The sequence below is a fragment of the Calonectris borealis genome, chromosome Z (assembly GCF_964195595.1).
Source record: "Calonectris borealis chromosome Z, bCalBor7.hap1.2, whole genome shotgun sequence".
NCBI classification, from domain to species: domain Eukaryota; kingdom Metazoa; phylum Chordata; class Aves; order Procellariiformes; family Procellariidae; genus Calonectris; species Calonectris borealis.
The window spans coordinates 86,929,258-86,950,422 of NC_134352.1; the positions used below are offsets into that span (position 1 = coordinate 86,929,258).

Here is a 21,165-nt window from a genome sequence, read left to right on the forward strand (position 1 = left end):
CTGCAGAAACGCTCGTTTTAATGAAGCCCCTTTCTTCCCCGAGGACCTTCCCATCTTTGAAGCCGCTCCCGGCTGTTTGTGTCCCGGTCACGGCGCCCGAGGCGGGGCTGCTCCCCCGCGGAGCGGGGCCTGGGCAGCGGGAGAACGGCCGCTTCCCCGGCGGCGCTCCCCTGGGTTATTTACCTCTCCGTTATAAAACTCCTGTTCCGTTTCCCCGAGCCAGCGGGAGGGCGCGTTTCCAAGCAGCGACACAAATGGACGCGGGATGCCCGCTCCCGACCCCGGTACCGGGCGGGGATGGAGCAGGGCCCCCGTCCCCGGGGACGCACCGAGCGCGGAGCCGCCTCCGCCTCCGCCTCCGCCCCGCAGCGCGGCCCGACCCGCGCCGGGCCCACACCCCTGCGAGAGACACAGCCCGGCCCCTCGGCCCTCCTCGGGCCCCGCTGCGCCCGGGCGCGGGGCTGCACACCGGGGGCGGAGGACAGGCGGACCCCGGTGACGCCCGCCCTCAGCCGCGCCGGCGCCGGCACCTCAGGCTGCCCCGCGGGGCCGAGGTGCGGACCTCCCTCGGGGAACGGTCGCCGGGGTCCCCACCCCGCGCAGTTGCAGCTCGGCCGCCCAGTCGGAGCCCCGCCGCGCCCGAGCTCCCGGGGCGGCGGCGCTCCCGCCCCGCGCCGCCGCAGCCCCCCCCACCCGCAGCGCCGCCCGCGGAGGGGGCGCGGTCCCGCCGCACAGGCCCGGCGGCGGCGCCGCTCCCGCCCGCCAGGGGGCGCCCGCTCCTCGCGCCCGCTCCCGCCGCGGCGGCCCGCGCGGGGGGGGGAGGGGCGGCGGCGGGTGAGGGGGAGCGGGGGGGGAGCGCCGCCCCGCGCGCTCTGTGCCGCCCCCCGCCCTTCCGCCCCCTCCCGCGCGGCGGCCGGCAGGGGGAGGGCGGCAGCAAACCAGCCCGGCCCGGCGGGGCTTCCCGCCCCGGCAGCCGCCTCCGCCATTGGGCCTGCCCGGCCCTCTCCCCGCCCCGCTGGGCCGCCGCCGCCGCCGGGGCTCCCCGCCGCGGGGAGGGCGCGTTCCTGCGGCCGCGGTGAGCCTCAGCCGCCGGCGGCAGCGCGGGTGGACCCAGCGCCGCCCCCGAGCGGCGGCCCCGGGCAGCACCGCCCCCGGCCCCTTCCCGCCGGCGCTCGGCTCCCGCCGGCCGCCTTCCGCCGCCCGCGGGGCCAGGAGTCAGCGGCGGCAGCGGGAGGAGGAGGAGGCGGCGGGCGGCTCACCTGGGCCGGGCCGGCGGAGCCCCCGGGCGGGAGCGGCGCCGAGCGGGACGCCCCGCGCAGCGGCTCCATGGCGACCGCGGCGGTGGAGCCGGTCTACGGGCTGTCGGAGGACGAGGTGGGTCGGGGCGGGGGGCGGCTCGGGAGCCCCCGCGGGTGGTCTGGGCCGCGGCCACCCTGGGGCGGGCCGGGGCCGCGGGTGGTAGGGCGGTAGCGTGTGTGTGCCCCCGTGCCCGTGTGCCCCCGTGCCCGTGTGTGTGCCCGTGCCCGTGTGCCCCCGTGCCCGTGTGTGTGCCTGTGCCCGCGCCGCCCGCGCACGTGTGCGCGCCCGTGCCCGAGTGTGCCGGGCTCCGGGGAGCCCCGCCCGCCGCGGGGCGCCGGGCGCCCCTCGCCCGGCCGCCCCAGCGCCATTAGCCGGAGGAGCTGGCTGCGGGCAGCCGGTCCCGCAGGCAGCCCCCGCCGGCCGGGCGAAGGTCGAGGGTCGGTCCGAGAGGGCGCCCGGCGGGCCCGCCCCGCCCCGCTCCTGCGGCCGCACCGAGGGGCTCCACGTCCCCGCCCGGCAGCGGCCGCGGGCGGGGAGACGTGGCGGCGGGTCCGCGGGCCGAGCGGGGCGCCCAGTCCCGGTGAGCGCCGGCAGCCGCCGCCGGCCCGCCCAGCGCCCCAGCAGGTGCGTCCGCCCGGCCCGCGCCGTCCCGGAGCCCCGCGGCCGCCGCCTGCAAGCGGCCGGGGCAGCGGGCGGCTGGAGCCCCCCGGGCACCCCGTGTCCGCGGCCTGGCTGCCGGGCGGACCCGCTGTGCCGCGGGGCCGGGGAGCGGGCTCCGGAGGGGTCCCGGCGGCCGGTGTGCCGTCCCCGCCGCAGAGCGTTTCCCGGGCTGTGCCCGGTTCCCGTGGCCGATGCCCGCCGCCACCTCTCGCCCCTGCCTGCGCGGGGCGCCCCGGACCGGGGCTGGTGGCGAACAAAGGCCCGGGCTGGCGGTGGAGGTGCGGTAGGTGGGCGGCAGCCGCTGCCTCGCCGCCTGGCTCGCTGGACGGGCTCTGCCCGGCGCCGGCTGCGCGGCTCTGCCGGTATCCCCGGGAAACGGCCGGGCAGGCGGGGGAGAGGCCGCTGGGCTCAAAGAGAAGGCGCTGCGTGGCCGACCCGCTGGTCCCCCCGCCCCGGCCTGTGCCGGGGAGCTGGTGTCAAACACAGCCTGGTGCCTAATGCAGATGGAGCTTGATAAACTAGGTAGGACTCGTGATAACTAATCGCCGTGTTCTGGCTTTATCAACTGATGTCTTCTGCAGAACCATATGCAGTGCTAGCAAATTAAATATGCATAAGCAGAACAGTCCACTTTATCTTACGTGAATGTTAAAAATTGTGGTTAATGCCCTTTTTGTTTCATTGCTGTACTGAGGTACTCCTTTTTCTTAGTAGGCAGTGTAATAAAGCATCAGGAAAGGGACGAGCTATGTTACTGTTCCATGATTTCGGTATATCAGCTGTTAGTATCAGGCATATTGCTTGCCTGGGCTGTATTTTTACAGGAGTGAATAATAATAACAATATTACGTCCGGTGTTACGGGACTAAACGTGAAGGGCTATCTGTCAGTGTTTTTGTGGTATAGAAGAAACTAGCATAAAAAATCTTCTGATTGTAGAAGCTGCCAGCTCATTTTATTACCTATTATGTTTGAATGGCACCAAATCTAGATGACTGTACCATTTAATTCTAATTGGAAAGGAGGTTCTTTGGCTGGAGTGGGTGTTTTTATAAAGGGGGGTGGTTAGTTCTGCTTTTGTTGGTTTATAAAGCTATGGAGCGCAGTCTGATTTAAAATGCTCTGTATGTGTGTGAAGGTAGGGGGGAAGAGAGTGCACTGCAAGAGCCTTGGGCGCTTAAGATAGCAGGCACAAAATCGGAGGAGAATCTTTTCCTCCCTGGGTTGTTTTCCTAAGCCTTTATGTGAGGACAAGCCTAGCTGACAGCCGCCGAGACTGCAGGAGTCCCCCGAGCAGCTTGCTCCGGCCAGCTCCCGCGTGCAGGAGCGCTTCGGTGTCGCCAACCCTTCAGGTAACCCGGGCCCGCTGCCGAGCGATCTGCGGTGATCCTGCCTGCTCCCAGAGTGCTGGAGGGCCTGTGTGGGCTGAAGGAACGGCTAGGCCGGCGGGGCTCGCTGTCCCAACGCGGGCACCCCAAAACACTTGATTGGTGGCGGTTACGTGCTTTCACAGATTTGACTATATTAGGAAGTATGATCTGTGAGGGAAAGGGAAACCTGTCAGCCATCCTGCTGAGTCCCGAATAGGTGGCTGGGAACATAACACTGGAGTCTGGCTGCTGCTTTTTTTGTTGTGTACTCGCCCGTATCTTTTGTCCCTGCCTCCTTCCTCGACATACGCTGGTACTTGCACAGAATGTTAAAGAGAAACGAATACATGGAGAAATCCGCTGGGCGGAGAAGCGCAGCCGTTGGCTGTGCCACTGAGCACCGCGCGCTCCACCTTGGCTCTGAGGTGGAAGGGATCTCAGGAGAGCAGGGGCAGTTGCTGTAAGGGTGCTCGCACCCCCGGCTGATACTAGGGACCTGGCCTGCCAGCGGGCGGGCATGGCAGTCCAGGTAAGAAGAGGCCTCTGTCGCTCACCTCCTGAGGTAAAACCAAGCTCTTTGAAAAAGAACTGCTTGGAAAAGCAAGCCCTTGGTCTCTCTGCGGTGACCCACGGTGGTCCCATGTCATGGATGCGGTGATGACTGCAGCCACCCTGCCTGTGAGGAACAGTGGACCGGGTCTTTGTTTTCTGTATTGCTGTAAATCTGGACACTTTACGGAACAGAGCAGTGATCATCTAAAAATACGCAAATGGAAATAGGGTGGAAGAAAGAGGAAAAAGGGATAGGGTGAGGCAGGGCATGGCGGAGAACACAGGCGGTATCACGCAGCACGATGGGCTGTAGTTCCAGTACGCCAGCAGCCTAAACCCTTGTGGAGTCTGTGGTAAACGTATGGACGAAGCAAAGCGCTGAAGGAGGAGAATCTCCCTGGGGAAGGCGGCTATAAGTAAGCTTCATTAAAGGTAAATCTAAAGAGTGGTTGAGAAAGGCAGGTATGTTTACAGATTCATTGCATGCTGGCTTTTGTGGGTAATGACTTCCCATTAGCATTGGCTTGGACTTGACTTGTCTCTGTTTTGAAAAGCAAAATCTCTTTGCTAGTCTTGAGAGGCCAAATCACGTATGAGGATGTATTTAGGCTATTAATTTTAATTTGTTCCTACCTCAGTTTGAAATACAGTTTGCAGTTCTGTTGTATACTGTTTTATGTATGGTTTTAAGTAGGCCTTATGTAGAACTACCTGTCCTAGCACATTTGCTGATTGGAAAAAGTAGTTATTTAAATGTAGGCTAGACTTGTTTAATGGCTTCCGATAAAAATGGAATATCTCTTACAAATAATTGAGCATAGGCTTAACTTCTACTTGCGCAGTAGATGTACACGTCCGTAGGCCTACTTCACGTCTTGAATTAAGCATATGCTTGAGTGTTTGCAGAGTTTGTGCCTACATTAATCTCTGTAAATAGCTAGAATTCTCAGTGGATACCTTCAATATGGACATCTGTTCCTATTTTGTTCAAATACTCTGATAGGCGTTAAGACGCTCGGTAGTTTAGGGCCTTACTGAGTCACAGATGACAAGCCAACCATTGCATTTAGCCACTGTCAGACTACGTTTTTCTTCAAATGTTGTTTTCGTAAATCTGCCTCTCTGTAAATATGAGCTCTAAAAAATTTTAGATTAATCTGTTAGTTAGAATGAGCTGTAAATCAAATTCACTTCGTACAAATTTTTCACTGTGAGGGTGACTTCAGCACTGGCACAGGCTGCCCGGAGAGGTGGTGGAGTCTCCCTCCTTGGAGCTATTCAGAAGCCATCTGGACGTGGTCCTGGGCAACCAGCTCTAGCTCGAGCAGGGGGGGTGGGCCAGATGACCTCTGGGGGTCCCTGCCAACCTCCACCGGTCTGTGAAATAATATTTACATAGGCTACTGGAAGCTTAGGTGCTCTCATGCAATCTTTAAATACAAGTGTGTTTAAAAACTTACACCCTTTGGTAGCTGAAAATGCTTGTGTTCCTACGTAGAGCACTCCTCCTTCTAACCGAAGCTGTGTATCCATTGCGTGCGCTTGGTTTGCGAGACGGCCGCTGTTTGTTAAATGCTCCTGGTGTTAGCAGTGACGGGTCTTCAGTGCTGGCCTCGGGAGTGGGAGAAAGGGAGCAAAACTGGAAGTAGCAGCCCAAGTGACGTGAGCGATTTCCCCCAGCTTCCAGTGCTCGTTTGTTTAGGGAGTTCCTGAGCCACTGAATACCTCAGGACCGCTGATTTTTAGGAATTACTGGAGTAATCTCATAAACTTAATTTACTTTTTAGTCATCTTTATTCCCGCCCCCCCGAAAGAAGAAAGGAAACATGTCCCTTAGAGAAGTACACCTCTCATTCATTTCAGTTTGGGTTTCTCGAGAGTCATGGAGTTGAACGTGGCCCAGACAAAACAGATGTTTCCACAAGTATTCCCTTCCCCTTTCTCAGTGTGCTTGGGTGGAAGAAAAACTTGCAGCTTCTAGTATCTCATTTGGTTGAATAAATATCGTGTCTTCAGAAAGAAGAAGAAGAAAGAATATCTTTTTCTATTTTAAAACATAGGCAAAAAAGAGGTTTGTGTGTGAAACTGCTCTCTCCAATTCCAGCATTCTTCTCTTTTCAAGTTCTGTTCAACTTCCATGACTTGTGATTGAATAAACTGAAATTACAAGCTTCCTACTGAGATGACATTTTGTCATGCATTAGAAATTGTCAAAAAGAAGCTTATGTTCATGAAAATATCTTGATGCGCGAGATATAATTGCATATGCCTTAAAATAAATAGTTCTGGATATAGTCACTGCAGCTTAACCTTTTTTTTCTCATCTTAATTCTTGTGTTCTGTACTGGGCAAAGCATTGTGTGTGAGAAATGAATCCTGAAGGATTTCAAGACCTCGGGAGCCTCTTTGGCACTCTGCTTTTAATGAGACACGCTTTTGGTAAATACAAGCAAAACCAGTTTTGAGGTATGGTGGAAATATGGTACCTGTGGATGGGATGAATTCCTGTAAAGCATAGGCTTATCTATACTTCACTTAACATCAGGATAAAGAAGAAAAATAAGATTTGCCACAGTGATGTTACGGTGAGGTACAGCTTGGGCCATGAGGTGACAAGGAATATGGCTGCAATACAATGGATAAACTGTCTCTTTTTGTGCAAACTGTTTCAAAATGAGGCATGTGGGAAGTTGGCTTTTGTGTCTTGTGTTTACATGTTCCTGATGGATTTGTTGCTCTGGAATGATCTCCCTTGAGGGTGTCTTTTTCCCTGTACTTGAATGTCGTGTTAATGAAGTTTGTCTGTGTATGTTTTGGTGCCGTCCGTGAGATGGGGCTGCGAAGGCTTCAAAAGGAGTACGTTATCGCACTGCCTACCGACCAACTTGATTTATTACTGAGGAAAAAGGCTTCAATTTTCCCTCCCCCGCTTGACTCAGTGACAAAGCAGTGACATAGTGGAGTTCAGTGTTGGATTTCTCTCCTTTGCATTTTAAGCAAACCATAAATTTTTGGAACAGGCCTGATGGTGAGTTCTTGGGGGAAGTGTCCATAGTCTAGATGGTTGTAATTAGATTTCAGGTAATGCTTCCTGATACGTTGCCTCGATGGTAAAACTGTCTCTTGCTGCTCACCCTGCTTCTGCGCTGCAGTTGTACGGCCAGAGGTTTTTGGAGCCCGGGCTGTCCCCAAGGGCCCCTGCCAGGACTGGAGCTGCGTCCCCTCTTCGCACTGGTTCCCAGCTCGGCCCCTGGAGCAGCTCGGGAGGACTGGAGGGAGGACTGGGCGTTGTGGCACTGGAAGAGCGTTGGATGGATGACCACCTTTCAAAGGGCACGGGGCATCGCTGCGGTTGACGTGCCAGAGAAGCAGCTCGTAGGCAATCGTGGTGCCTCGTCGAGCGCTGCCGAATCTCAGCTGTAAGGTGGGAAACGGGCAGAGCAGCTCGAGGGGGCCAGCCAGCTCCAGCTCAGCCCGCTGCTTACGTGAAGCAGGAAGCTTTTATGTAGAAAAAAACCTTGAGTTCCTGAGAAGATAACACCTTTCGTGAACAGCGCTGTGAATGCAGGCTCTTTAAAAAGAGAGGTCTGTTGTTTCTGCTCTGAATACTCTGGTTATGTAAAAGCATAACTCTCATCAGCATGTGAGCAGGGGCCTCCCTTGGTCACAGCAGTGACACAGTGTCTTAATAATAACCAATTCAGAGTAGTAACTTTTTTATTGACTTTTTAAATGGAAAAAAAACCCTGAATTGGCTTTATAGATTCTAAGTGCATTGGCTTCCCAGGGATAGCACGTAAAACTTTAAATGATGATTAAAAAGTCCAGATAAGGGAGCATTTCATAAATGAAAGGGCTTGCATATCTACTTCTTGTGGCATAATAACAAAATTAATAGGCTGTGGTTCTCAATAGGTCAATAGATTTGTATAGAAGCTTGCATTTTAAGCCTGCTTTTAATGAGTTATCCGCATATTTCGGTCACTATTACTGACACTAAGTAAATTCTAATTTTAATGTAAAATTAATGTAAAGACATTTAAGGTGGTTTGTATTAAAATGTGGGTCTGAGGGAGTGAAGAAATTCAGTTTTATATATACACCCATTCAGAGATAGCTCTGTCTCTCCTCCGCCCCTGCTCTCTTGTGAAGTGAGCAGGTTATTTTACAGACTTGCGAGTGCTGGTGAGGGATGGTGCTGCAGGTACTTCGGCCATGGCTTTCATTACTGCCCAAACGCTGTTGCTGGGGAAGGGTCGATAAGCATCTCCTTGGGTTCAGTATTTTCAAGATCCATGGTATGAGCTGGCCGTTGGAGGGCACTGTGTAATGGTAAATGTAAACTCAAGGTTATCATCTGTTTCTGCACAGATACCATTTTCCTGTGAAGTAAACATGGACTGAGCGCCCCACGCCTGCTGAGCAAAACCTTTCTGCTGCCACAGCAGTCTTCTCAATCTCAGGGGCACAGCTTTCTCTGGGGGTTATGTTTAATGAACCTCTAATAGGGTTTTTTGTGTTTTGTTTTGAAAATATAACTAGGCATGATATGAGTGCCAAATGAGCTTACCTTTCAGAAGGGAATAAGATTAGTATCTTGGGATGTTATGGGAAGAAAGAGTGCACCACTGCAGCTTCTAGGTTGGAGTTTGTCTTCAGACAAAGATGAGGTTCAACGAGTTATAGTATTTATCCTTTCTAAACCAAATACAGCTCATTATGCAAGATGGACTATCTCCACAGGTGCTGTAAGATCCAGAGGCCACATCGGAGATTGTGGGACTCGGTGCTATTATCTTTATTCATGTCATACTTGTGGGTAATGCTGCATGAAGCCGAAACAAGGCATCTGCCGCGGGGGCTATGTGAAGCAGCTGTGTGCTTGTGTCGCAAGATCTGATGTAGATGCAGCCTGTTTGGCAGCTAACCGATTTCAGCTGAATCAGGCTAAATGGACAACCTCTTAGTCCAAGAGGATTATATGGGGCCAAGACCTCTTGCTTAATTAAACTCTGTGGCATATAAACTGGGACTTTTCTGAGCAAGCTGGAAACCTCTGGGCCTTTTAATAGCAGCGAGGGATGGATTATCTAACAGCTTCAATCAATAAAAGGTTGTAGATGCAGTATCGATAGAAATAGCTTGATTTAGTTAGTTTTGTAAATTTTGGTGTTGGTGAACAGAGAAAATCTCAGTAACTTTCAGAAATTTCATCTTTGCTTTCTCTGCTACTTCCTCTTAAATGTTTGTTTTAATTGTGTTGAATAAGAAAGTTTTACTGTAGCAGTAAAAGAAATGCTACTAGGCAGCTCTGTCCCCTTTTAGAAAGAAATGAAGTGTAATCTTGTAAACACACTGTTATTTTCGGTAAGCTGGGTAAGAATGCGGTGGCAGGTTGGGTGACTTCTCCGACTTGCGCACCGGGAGAAAGGAATGTGGTTTTACTGCTGGCGTGCTCAGCTCAGGACTTGAGCTGCTGCCATTTCATTATTAAAACCTGCCAGGGGTTTTACCTTCAGCCGGGACGAGAACCGTAGCTTTCAGAAGTACTTAACCCGCTGTCGTGCCGACTTTTTCCAGCATGAGGTTCTTAAACTGCTGAGTTCCTAATGCTGGAGCGCTCCCTTCCCTGCTCCCTCCGTCTTTTCCTCTCCCCTCCCACAAAGAAGGAAGAAAAACAAAACCTTAGGAAAGGGATTGTTTTCTGCAAAGAAGCAGCAATTAACTAGTAATTAATTTTAAAATAAGAGATGTGGTTAAATTGCACAGGCCTGGAAGCTAACTGCAGTTAAAATAGTTTATAAAAACCAAACACCACCAAAACAACCCAAAGCCCTGATGAAACAAATCCAAAAACTTGATTCTGGGAATGTATTATGAAATGTCTGTCTTCCAGATGATGTCTTGACTGGGCAACAAACTTAATGTATATATTTGTAATTGTTCATTTTTTCCTCCCTCCATTCTTTTAACCTTAATTCCTGTGCACTGACAGGATGTGGATATTTGTCAGAATCCTGACTTCTAGGAATTAAGAACCTTGCCTGTAATCAAAAGAAATATCTACAATTCTGAGAACACTGGCAGGATATGAGGAATAACTCCATGAATGAGTTTGCAATTAAGCTATAGTACTTTATTTTATTTTTGTGCCTAACTGCATGGATTAGTGTTGTTTTATTGGTGTGTTGCTAACTCAAGACAGGTTTTCTTTTTTTAAGGTAGTTTATCTGCTGGAGAAGAGCAGAAGTGTTTGGAATGGTGCACAATCATGCCTAGTTTTGAATAATCCTGGCTTGAGGATGGAAGTATGTTCATATAATCTGTGCTTTTCTGTGTTAGTTTTTAATTGAAAGCAGTTCAAAGTCTTACTCTTTTTAAGCATCTTTATGTAGGTGATCACACTGCGTTCATGGCAGCATTTTGGAGAGATGGGAGCGATGAGTTACTCTCAGTAGAAGGCGTCTTGGGATGACTTCCTCATCGACTCTCTGTCCGGTAACTGGTGTGGTGGGGAAAAACTCCGCTTTTGGCCTCTTCCCGGTGAGACGTGGGGTCTTGAGCACGCTGCTCCGTAAGCCGTGGCTGGTGTCCGTGTGCACGTGAGGCGGCCATCGCAGCTCAAACGGTGCTTTGCGCTTCTGTTCCCCTGCGCCCACGGGGCCGGTTGTGGTTGTATTTAAGCTCTTTGGAGGATGAAGAAGCATTTTATCTTCCAAGAGTGAAGTGATCTGGAAGATAAACTAACAGCAAGGAAGAAGTTTTCTGGGATACGGGAGGAGAGCCAAAGGAATTTGGTTTTGTGCTTTCCTCCTCGATGTATTTATCCAGTTTCTCTGATGAGCGAGAGAATATCAGGTCTCCTTCATGCCGTGGAGTAACTTACGTAAACTGTCATCAACTTCTGAAATAAGTCAACAAAAGTATTTAACTTTTTAATCATTGAGAAATTACAATAGAGACATTGCTTCACATTCTCAGTATTTTATTTTTTTCTGCTGAACACCAGCCAGGCTTCTTTTCTTCCTAGCTTTTGGTGGTGCCTATATGAAATCTTACTTCATTTCTTTTGCTAAATGAAAGCAGAAACTTTTCACTCAAACTTTTTTGTCTGTTTGTTTGAACAAACTTAATAAATGACCATTTATTTTTTGGGGAAAAAAAAAATTCTTGACTGATTTTATAAGTTTTCGCCACCCCTCCTTATGGCCAGCTAGTGATAATGTGTTCTGGCCAGTGTGTAATGGAAACCATAGCCTTGCAGTCATCAGATCCCCATTCTGCTGTGTCCAAAAAGAAATAATAGTAATAAAAAAAAAAAACCAAAACCTGAATGAAAATGAAAGACTGACTTTCTATTATAAACCAATTGCCTCACTCTCTTGGTTTTGAATTCAGAGGTACAGATTCGGTCTCTGAAAGGTCCTTGAGCCGTAAGTCCCTGGAAGCTAGGTGGTAATACCATTTTGATGTTGCCAGGTTTTTGCCCATATCTTATTCTTTTCGGTGTTTGCTTTTAGTCAGGATAGGAAGCCATTTGCTGGCCCAGTTGTACCTTTGGCTGATATGCCCTGATATGTCTAGACCTACAAGTTAAAGGATGTCTTTTTGTGTCCTTCTGGTTTTTCATATTGATATGCGTACTTCCTTAAGTAATACAGATCTCTAGAACTTAAATTGGAAAGGGCCAGTAGATCGTCTGGCTCTGTAATAGCCAGCTTCTGCCCCTACGGCCACAGAAGTTGTGGACTGTTCTAGCTCCCAGATGTGAGCAGCATTGCGGTGGGACGTGCAGGGTGAACTAGGTCCGCTCTGGAGCGAGGTGAGCGGAGGGGTTGCCCAAGTTATTAAAATTAACTGAAATCTGGGTTTATGGGTTCAGTGTAATGCGCTGGGCTGCATGCTGTGGCTCCCTCCTTACCCTGCTTTCCTGCTGCTGGGGAGCCGGGCCAGGCTCGGCTGGGGGTGGTGTGGACCTCCAGCTGGTGCTCATCTCGCTGCCACCTGCGAGTCCTTAGGTGTGACTGGTGGCTGGGCGTTAGGGCAGTGCATGTGCACCACCTGTGCTTGGAGGCAGTCCAGGCTCCTGGTGTTAGGCGATGGCTTCTTGAGCAGCTGATAGGAATCTAGTGGATTTGCACTGCTGAAAGGGCGGTCCTGCTTTCTCTCATGCATCTTGGGACCTTCCGTGAACCAGTAAAAATTGCTAATTTGCAGACAGCTGCCCGTCTCTTTGCTGGGCTGTCGAATTGCAGTAGTTGCCAGAGAGGTGATGAGAGTCAGAGGTATGTGGCAGGAGCTGCTGGGGTGGTGGTGGAGGGTGTGTGCGAAGAAGGGAGGGCAGGACTGTTTGGTGGCCATGAGCTATCAAGCTGGCTGTTTGGATCTTATGAATCCAAAGCTTTGCCTAGAATCCTCACCCTGATGAAATCTGTGGTCAGTTTGTCTAAAGACAGCTCATCTGTAGGCTTCTGGAAATGTTAAATGGACGAACTCCCTAGCAAACTAGTGGAGAAAATAAAGGTTTCTTGAGTTTGCTTGGGATGACGTTTGTGGTGATGGGACTGGTGAGAGATGGGATTCCACACAAGGTGTGTGGACAAAAGCTTTCTGCTTGTGGTGATTTAGCCTTATTTTGAAAGAGCAAGCAGCAATGTACTTGCTTAACCTCTGTTCGTAGTAAGATGATGTTATATGTATTATAAAATATTGGCTTTAGCCATTGGTTATAACTATTGAGCCAAAGAACTTGAAAATACTCTGTTTTGGACAAGTCTTGCTTTAGTGGACTAAACGATAGCTGCAGACTGTATGGAATACATAAATGGCATATATGCAATTTCATTTTATAGCTGTGGTAATGTTGTAATTGTTTAAAGTCTCAGTATTACTGGGCTCTCTTCCCTGGCTCTGTTTGTATGTGCTTTTTTTTTGCCCCTCTCTTATTTAAAATGCAGTCTTAGTGCTAAAGTTAACACAGAAATAGATCAGTAGATAGACACTTGAGGAGATGGTGATCTTCCCTGCACTTGCCGAGAAAGCTGATTCAGGAGGACAGGGAGTGGCAAGTTGAGAAGCTGAGCACCTGAGAAGGTGTGTGCCATGGTGAGGGAGCTGCTTCACTGCTTACGTTACATATCCTCAGGCACGACTCTTTATTGGTGCCTGTAGTGGCATTTGGTAAACTTTGAAATGCTCAAAGTACTGGGTATTTTGAACTTTTCGGGTGGTTTTCCAATTACTTATAATTTTTTTTTGCTGGAATACCAAAAATTAAGTCTTGTGTTTGTATTTTTAAGTAGTACATCAGTACTATACATTGCATTGTACTGAGTAAGGAATTTTACTATTTTTAATGGCTACAAATACATTTAAACAAGGCACAAACAGTCTAGGCATTGTGGAAGTACAGTTACTTATCTAAACTTGCGGAAACTTCTTGAATTTCATCAAGTTACTGACTGAGTAGTAGCATTTTCTTTATGGTTAGGAGACGTTCACCAACTATGACAAAAATGGTTGTTCTTAAGATGTGATTTATTTTTTGTACATCAAAGGAGCTAGATTAACATCTCGTTGCAGCTTAAGTGGGGAGGTTGGATGGCTTGGCTTTCCCCTTACCCTTCCTTAGCTCTAGCTGTGATCCCTCCCTGCCGTTTGTGCTGGCACTCTTCTGTTATCAAGGTAAATTGATACAGTTCAGCTGAAAGGATTAAAAATAAATCACAATTTACAACAGGTTAGCTTTCTGCTGTTCCAGTGAGTTAAATTTGCCAGCTATGCAGTCGTACAGTCCTGCGGCTGTCTCAGATAAGCGGTGGAGGTGTGGTTGGATGGGCAGGAGAAAGACCTTCATTTTCATCCTTGCTATTTGATTTGTTTCAGTTCCATCTGGTCAAGTCTTGTCACTTAATATTTTATTCCTCATTTCTAGTGTCTATAGGAAAAAGTTAACTCCTGGAGGTCAGGTAGGAAATAACAAACACAATGCTAAAAATTCATGTGCAAGTTCAGCCAGGATTTTGGGTGAATAATGCCAGCTCCCGCAGCCTTGGCCTGAGGAGGCACTTCGCATTTCTGTTTCTTGTGCAAAGGAGCTTTGCGGTTTTGTTTTGCCTTGCAGGGTAGGCTGGTCTCAACAATACTGTGACACACCTGTGTCGTGACAGTGTCCTTCACGGTGACTCACTGGTACTCACTGTTTGAGCAGAGCCTTATTAGATAGCACAGTAGGTAGGATGAGTCTTGTTCCCTGTCTTCTCCATTGGTGGTACCTCCCTGCCTCTGCATCTCATGGTCTTACCCAGCAGGAGGGCTTTCTTCTGGCCAAGGAGATGACAGTACAGTAGATCTTGTGCTGGTTCTCACCCACAGTTCTGGTACTAATCCTCTTCTAACAGTCATGGTTGATAAGAGGCTTGTAGGAGACAAGTCCAAGAGCATTCTCATTAAAAACTAGATATTCCTAGGCTATTAGCAGCCTGAGAGTACCACAGGGGTTTCTCCTTCCTCACAAGCTTCGTTCTGGTTGTCACCATAACCGGCTGTTTAACTAGCAGTAGTCCTTGCTGTGCTGTGTCATTGTCGCTTCACTGAAGTCTTGATGAGCAAGAGTTACAACATACACTTTGTGCAGCAATTTTTTTTTCAACTCATCAAAGAAACTTCATGCGGTGCTACCTTTAGTAAGCCCAGAATGTTTTACCTGCCGTGTATCTCTTTGTGCATCTGTTCGTCGGTTGGTAGTACCGTGCAGCACTGGGGCAGAGAGGCTGAGGAGTCGCTTTTGAAGACCCAGCTGGACCTGAGCCAGCTGCTCCGAAGTCGGTCTTGACCCTGTGGGAGCAGGAGCTTTGGCTAGCGATGTCCCTTGTAATCCAAATTATTCGATGACGCTGAAGTCTCCAGGGCTGCTGAAGTACTGTAACAGATGTATAGTTTCTCAGAGCATGGTTTTCCACTTTTCGGAGTTTATTGTATTCTAGATTCGTGTTGTGTGCCTCGATTTACCCAACTGGTTAGGAGGTGGCTTTGGGATGACTAACCAATTGATTATTTTTTTGAGTGCTTTTCTGACAGTAATAGCTGTCAAAGCCAAGTTTAAAAAGGCATCTCCTTTGCCCAGTGACCATTTGCTGAAGGAATCAGTGGAGGCTTTTGTTTGATTTGTTGGGCTTCCTCATCTGGCTGGCTGTGTACCTGCCCAAGCGAGCCGGTGAGCACCAGTGGCGTGTCAGGAGCCCAGGTAGTGCTGCCTGGATGCTCGCTGGTGCCACAGCAGCTTGAGAGCTGGGCAGAAACAGAAATGGGCATGACCTGGCCACCGGTAAGGCTGGGCTAAAGGTTTGAAAACTAGACATAAACGCCAGTAGTATTTCAAAACAGCCTTTAATAGAAATAATGGGCAGTTAACTTGAATGGATCTTTCTCTTTTAAGGTAACACTACATATATTTTTTTCCTTTTTTTTTTTTTTTTTTTACAAAGTGGATTCTCCTGACGGTGCTGTCCTGTTGCTTCTTTTATCTGAGAAGGTGCCTTCTCATTCTGTGATCTAATTAGAATCATAAAGAAGCTCTTGCGTTTTTCTCCCCTGATTCGAGGATGTGATTTCATGTGTACCTAATTCAGTTTAAGGCCCAGCTGCTCCCAGAAGGGTGGTGGCTGTGCTTTTCCTGAACCCCGGGAAGGGGCAGCGAGGACCGTCCAGCAGACCTCCCTGTCCTGCAGACGCTGGGCTTGCCAGATCCAGCCGGGGCTGGGGGACAAGGTTAGAGCTGTGTTGTCCAGGGACATCCTGCAGTTGTACCAGAGGTCGTGCGAAGTGGAGCTGCACAGTCAGGTTTTGTTTTTGTCTTAGTAGTTTCTGTTGTAGTTTAAAAGTAAAATATTGCAAAACAGACTACTGCTAAGTGGTTACAAGCTGGGTATGGATTACCTACGAGGTCATTTTGTCACCATATGCCTGCGCGCTCTTAATGCAAGATCCTGGGAGAGCCCCTTTTGGAAGCTGTCAAAGCCACGGGTCCTTCATAACTGTTAACGAGCAGCCTCAAAGTCCTCAGAGTTAAGACGGTAAAGTTTGTAGCTAACGTGTTTGCCAGACTTGTGGAGATCTTCTGATATCATGTGCATACCTGTGCCACTTTTTTCCTTAGAATATTGTCCAAAATTTGGGTTGGAACTGGTACATATTTTAAAGTATTTCACTCATGAGTTCAGTCACTGTGTTTTGATTGATATTGTTATTAAAGAAATGCCTCTGACACTTGCTTGAATTGATTTAGCAAAGACTTGTGGTGTTCTCTCATCCTGCTGACACTGTGGAAAATTTATCTTCGATCCATTGTGCTACTGTCACGGAGTCTGATTTTCTTTTAAGTCCGGTCAGTTCAGTTCTGAACTACTAGTAACTGCATTTGTTTTTCTTCATTTCACTCCAGTGAGAGATGATTAGACCTTATTAGCGCAGGTAACCGTAACCCGTGCGAGCGTGTTCTGCGCCGCACAGCTACCAGCGAGCTGGCTTGGCTGCCATGCGTTGCGTGCCCTCACTTGTCTGTGCCCTACAAGGGATGGAGTTTTTGTCTCGAATTCCTAAAACTTGCACAAGAAGCAAAGCCATTAACCTGTGCAGCAAACCCCGTGTGAGAGGGTGTTCGAAGGTGAGTGGTGAAATGACTGTTGCAGCCTGTAGCTGGTGAGGGACGTCCTTAAGCACTGTGACCACCTCTGGGTTTTTGGCACCATAGGCTCCATACTTCAGACGCCAGGACTGCAGCGTTTGGAAATGAAATTAGGGTCCTCAAACGGGTGTAACTCTGCAAGCTGGAATACACATGCCGATAGTGTTCGATAACGCGGGAATGCACTACAGAAGCACTGTGTGTCACTGCTAGCGTTGCTGTGGAAACCTGAATTTTAGCACCAGCTGGTTTCGGTGTGTTTAACGCTCGGCATCCTGATGTTTATCGGAGAGGTGAGGCAGCGTTGCAGCTGATGTCCACCCGCCTGGAATCGCGTGCCGGGGCTGGTGGACGTCGGGGCTGTCACGCCGCTGCCGCCCAGCGCCACGCCGGCGCTGCTGGATGTCTGACCCGAGGTAGCTCCCATCAGGAGGTCAGACGGTCTTCAGGTGTGTCCTGGGCTGGCTTTACTTTCCAAGGTGCCGTCTGCTAGCTTATCTCCTGGGGTTGGGGAGCTGGGGGCGGGCTGGAACCACTGCGGGGCCGTGCTGTCCCCCGAGGGCTGGGACCCTCGCCCTGTCCCTGGCCAGGCCGGGGCTGCAGCGGAGGGCAGAGCTCACGGGAGCCCCTTGCCTCGCCCAAGCGCCCTTCTGCGGCAACAGCTGTGGCTGCCTTGGGTAAGGACAGGTCGTGTGGGGAGGAGCCTGTTATCAGGAACACGTGTTGCGTGGTTTTGTTATGATCCTTGTAACTGTGATATCTCTGAAAATCCAGGACCTCTGTGTGGAAAAAGCCGTCCACAGCTCTTATCTGGACTTCCTGAATTTTTCTTGCTCTGGCATTCACGTAAGTCACGAGTTTGCCTAGCAACAGCTTTTTTCTTTTTGAGGCACTTTCTGTTTTTCTTCCTGCCGGATATCATGATCGCGTTTCTGCTACTTGTGAAACCAGACGGTTGCGCTCTTCTGCTCCGCGTCACTGCTGTCGGTGTTAAATACCGAGTTATGAACAAAGGCTTGAAGAGTAAGTGTATCTGGTCTTTGCTGTTAAGGGCTGGTGCATGAGGATGGGTGCAGTTCTTGAGCTTTGGATTTCCTGTCTCATCTCTGGTTGCAATCTGTGCTCTTTGTCTTCTTAGATAAAGGTATTCATCGCACTCTTCAGAAGAGGTTTGAGCTCTTCTCCACGGTTAAACTGGCCGTTAACGTTGTGTAAGTCCCTAGTCTTATGTAGCTTAGACTGAAACATAGTTGCAGGTTCACTGACACTAAAGAGATTTTTCTTTTTGAACAAGAATCTTCCAGTCAAATGGAAAGATGTGGTTATTGGTAAGTGGAAGCAGAGAATGATCTGCACTGTGTGATCACCTTAAAAAAGCTTTTTCACAGAGAGATGCCCCCCCCCCGCAATATTCCAAAAATGCTTTAAATTCCTGAAAGGCGCATTAAAGGCAAAAGGTGTATGAGAGCACAGGACAGGTGGTATATTGATTTACTATTATCTTTTACAATTTTCTGACCCCAGTTGTAGGTTTTAGGGAAGGCTGGATGAGGAAAGAATGGCATGGCCATATCACTATTTGAGAGCTAAAAATGTTGTGAGGAGATAGCACTTTACTGCTGATGGATGCAGAAATATTTAGATATTCCTATCAGAAAATAGTAGCAAATTAAGTAGCAGGCTTTGCATGCCAGTGAAACAGCCTGCTGGGTTGGCCAGCACCCTTAGAGAATATTAAATAAAAATTACTCTTTTGCATTCAAGCAGTGACTTGGGAGAGACTACTTGTGAGATTCTTCCATTTATTTCAGTGGACTTACAATTTAGTGGTAGTTCTTCTGGCCGTGCTGCTGCTGGGATGGAGAATGGTCCAGTTGGAAAATTACTGAGCTAAAAAGCTGCCGTGCTTCTTCCTCTGAGATGATCAAAATGAAACAAGACAAAGTTGTTGCAAAAGGTTGAAGGCTTAGTGATTAATGTTAATTTCTCACTCTCGTTACTGCCTTGCATCTTTGGCAACCTACCTATTGTGCTGTGACTTTTTTCTGTTTTAGTCATCTTCCCATCCCTTGGCGGTTACTTGTTACAGGGGAGGAACTTGTACTTTTCCTCTAGCGCTGTTTTCTCCAGCCTGCTCATGCTGTCATTCCCGACAGCATCACTCTGTGTTCAGCAGTTTGACTAGGTATCGAAGTTTTGTGGTGGTTTTTTTTTTTTTTAACTCCTTGCTATGAAAATGCTTGGGAATAGAGAATAAATACCTCTGAATGATACCTGCTTCACAGAACTGTTGTTTGGCAGTCTGTTTCTCTAGGCCAGTGATTTTCAGATTTCCCCTGGTAGCAAAGCCTCCCTTGATGACTTGTGCCACACAACCTACTGTCTTTTCCCGGCCCAGGGCTGGGACTGTTCCCGTTACGTCTGCAGCCTGTGTTGGAATGCAAGCCCAGATTCAGCAGATATTAGGTAGTCCTGGACACCAGGCTGATTCCTTGGGTTAGGAATTACTGCCGTGGACCTGCAAACCACCACCGGAGAAGATGGCTCTGCTGTAGCTGCGACCTTTTCCTTCCCCCTAGTTCCCTGATGCAACATTGGATTCAGGGTTGCAGATTTCTGAACAAGAGGAGCTCACCCGTTCGCAAAACACTTATTTTGTATTCAGTAAACCTTTCAAACCATTTTCTTCCCCTTCTGTGTACAGTAAGAATATGTATACTACAGCTTCCTACCAAGAAGCAGAAGAGTAAAGTTACAGCAGCGTAGGGTCCCATTGAATTGGTTAATCTGACTTGGCCCCTTCCCTTCCATCAGATGTAGCGACTGAGAGCAGCAAACCTAGTCAGGTCAGTGAATTGAACTGGCAGAAAATGACTCTCTCTTGGGTTCTTCTGTCAAATTGACCTGCTGACCAGACTTGCTCTGTATATGAGTGGTGGATCAGATGCAAGGGAGGTATTGAGAGTGCATGGTGGTGGAGGGGACAGGCACTCTTTGGGGGTAATTGCAGTTAGGCTTAAGCCAATATAATGCAGTTTGGTCACTGAGAGTCTGCTGTGTGAGTCTTTTTTTCTGTTTTTGGTGTGTTAAAGCTTCCTTTTTGCTTGTAAATTGTTGATATCTGTGTGGGTTAGCTTAGGAGCCTGAAGGTCTGTTTGATCTCTTGGGAAAAGTATCTTGTGCTTCGGTCGCTTTCATTTTAGAAGATGTGTCTTCACCAGTCCCTTTATATTGCTTTAGCAAATTCATCTATGGGCCTCTTTCGCGATTGAACGCACAGGGTAAAATGCTGTGTCTTTTCTTGTTCTCAGTGTTCAAAGTTAATTTGTCTTTTGAAACATTGCCTGCAGAATACAACTTCAACTAGATTTCTTCATGATGCTTTGGGGGGGGTTGTGAAAAAGCCAAAAGCTTGACAAAATGTTCAGATACTTTCCTTAACTGAACTTTCTTGGTGATTGCTTCCGAGTTGTACATGTTGTTTACTGGAGATCTTGCATGCAGAGAGAATGTGTTTTTAAGTGAGTACTCGGCACTTGGGAGTGTCCCTGCAGAACTTGGGAGGAGAGGAGAGCCCAGAAGACTTTGTAAACAGACTTTCACTTAGTAGTGTGCAGTTCGGGTATGCTGGCTGGTTCTCCCCGCTAAATCCTCTGTTTGAACCTGTGAGAATGCTATTGCTTTGGAGACGATTTTTATTGTCTGGGTGGTATTCAGCTGCAAACGGGAAGTTACCTGGATTGTATAGCAATTTTGGGAAGTTTGGTTTTTTTGCTTTTTGCACCAAACTATCTGCTTGCCTAATAAATCTCAGCAGAGCCACCCTCATTCTTATTTTGTGTTTGGTGATTTAACACAGTCTGTCTAAAGTCTTAATAGACAGAACAACTTACCCTGGCATTGCGCACTAGCACTGCCTGAGCATTGTTCTAGGAAATTTTTTCTCCGTAGTCCTTCGTGATGGCATCTCTGAACATACTACAGCTGCATTCCCTTACTTATTGATGGCTTTGGTTCTAACTGAGGGCCATGGCTGTGTGTTTTTGTGGGTAACTTGTGCATTTCCTAACTTTTGGGCAACAACTTAAAGCTGCTTTTAGTTAGGTTTGAACAAGTGTGGTGAGGGGGAGAGAAGAGATAAAGGAGGGATGGTTTTATTTTGTTTGCCTCGCAGCACTGCTGGTGCCTGTCAGCTTCACTTGACTTTTTTTGCTGACTGATCTAGCACCTAGTGTCATAAGTTCGTTACCAGCAGTTGCATTTTCCGGAGCTGTTACGTGATCTTCTGGGCAGATTTTGCTCTATTCAATATAAGCAACTGCAATATGAAATTGTGTATAGGCCAAATAACATTTCATAAAATGTCTAAGGCTACATATTGTTTTGAAACTCCCAACATATACAAAAGTAGGTATACTGTTGCAGGTAGCCTATTAAAGGAGGCAATTCTGTGTGCAGTCGGATTTTGGTATCTCTGCAGCAGCTCCTAGCTGTTTTTCTCCCTTCACTTTGTGCAGCCATAGTAATAATTCAGAAGCAAAATTGGACTTTCTGTAGATCATTGTTGTTATTTCTGAAAGGGGACATAACTTCATTTAA

General features: G+C 48.9%; 1 protein-coding gene across 1 annotated transcript in view; it reads left to right on the forward strand.

The window, feature by feature from the left end:
• Positions 1-985: 985 nt before the first annotated feature.
• NEDD4L (NEDD4 like E3 ubiquitin protein ligase) overlaps positions 986-21,165 on the forward strand; it is a 195,929-nt gene continuing 175,749 nt past the window's right edge. The window contains exon 1 of the mRNA XM_075138130.1: positions 986-1,374. Within this exon, the coding sequence (XP_074994231.1) occupies positions 1,327-1,374 (48 nt within the window). The 5' untranslated portion in view covers positions 986-1,326. The remainder of the gene's footprint in view (positions 1,375-21,165) is intronic.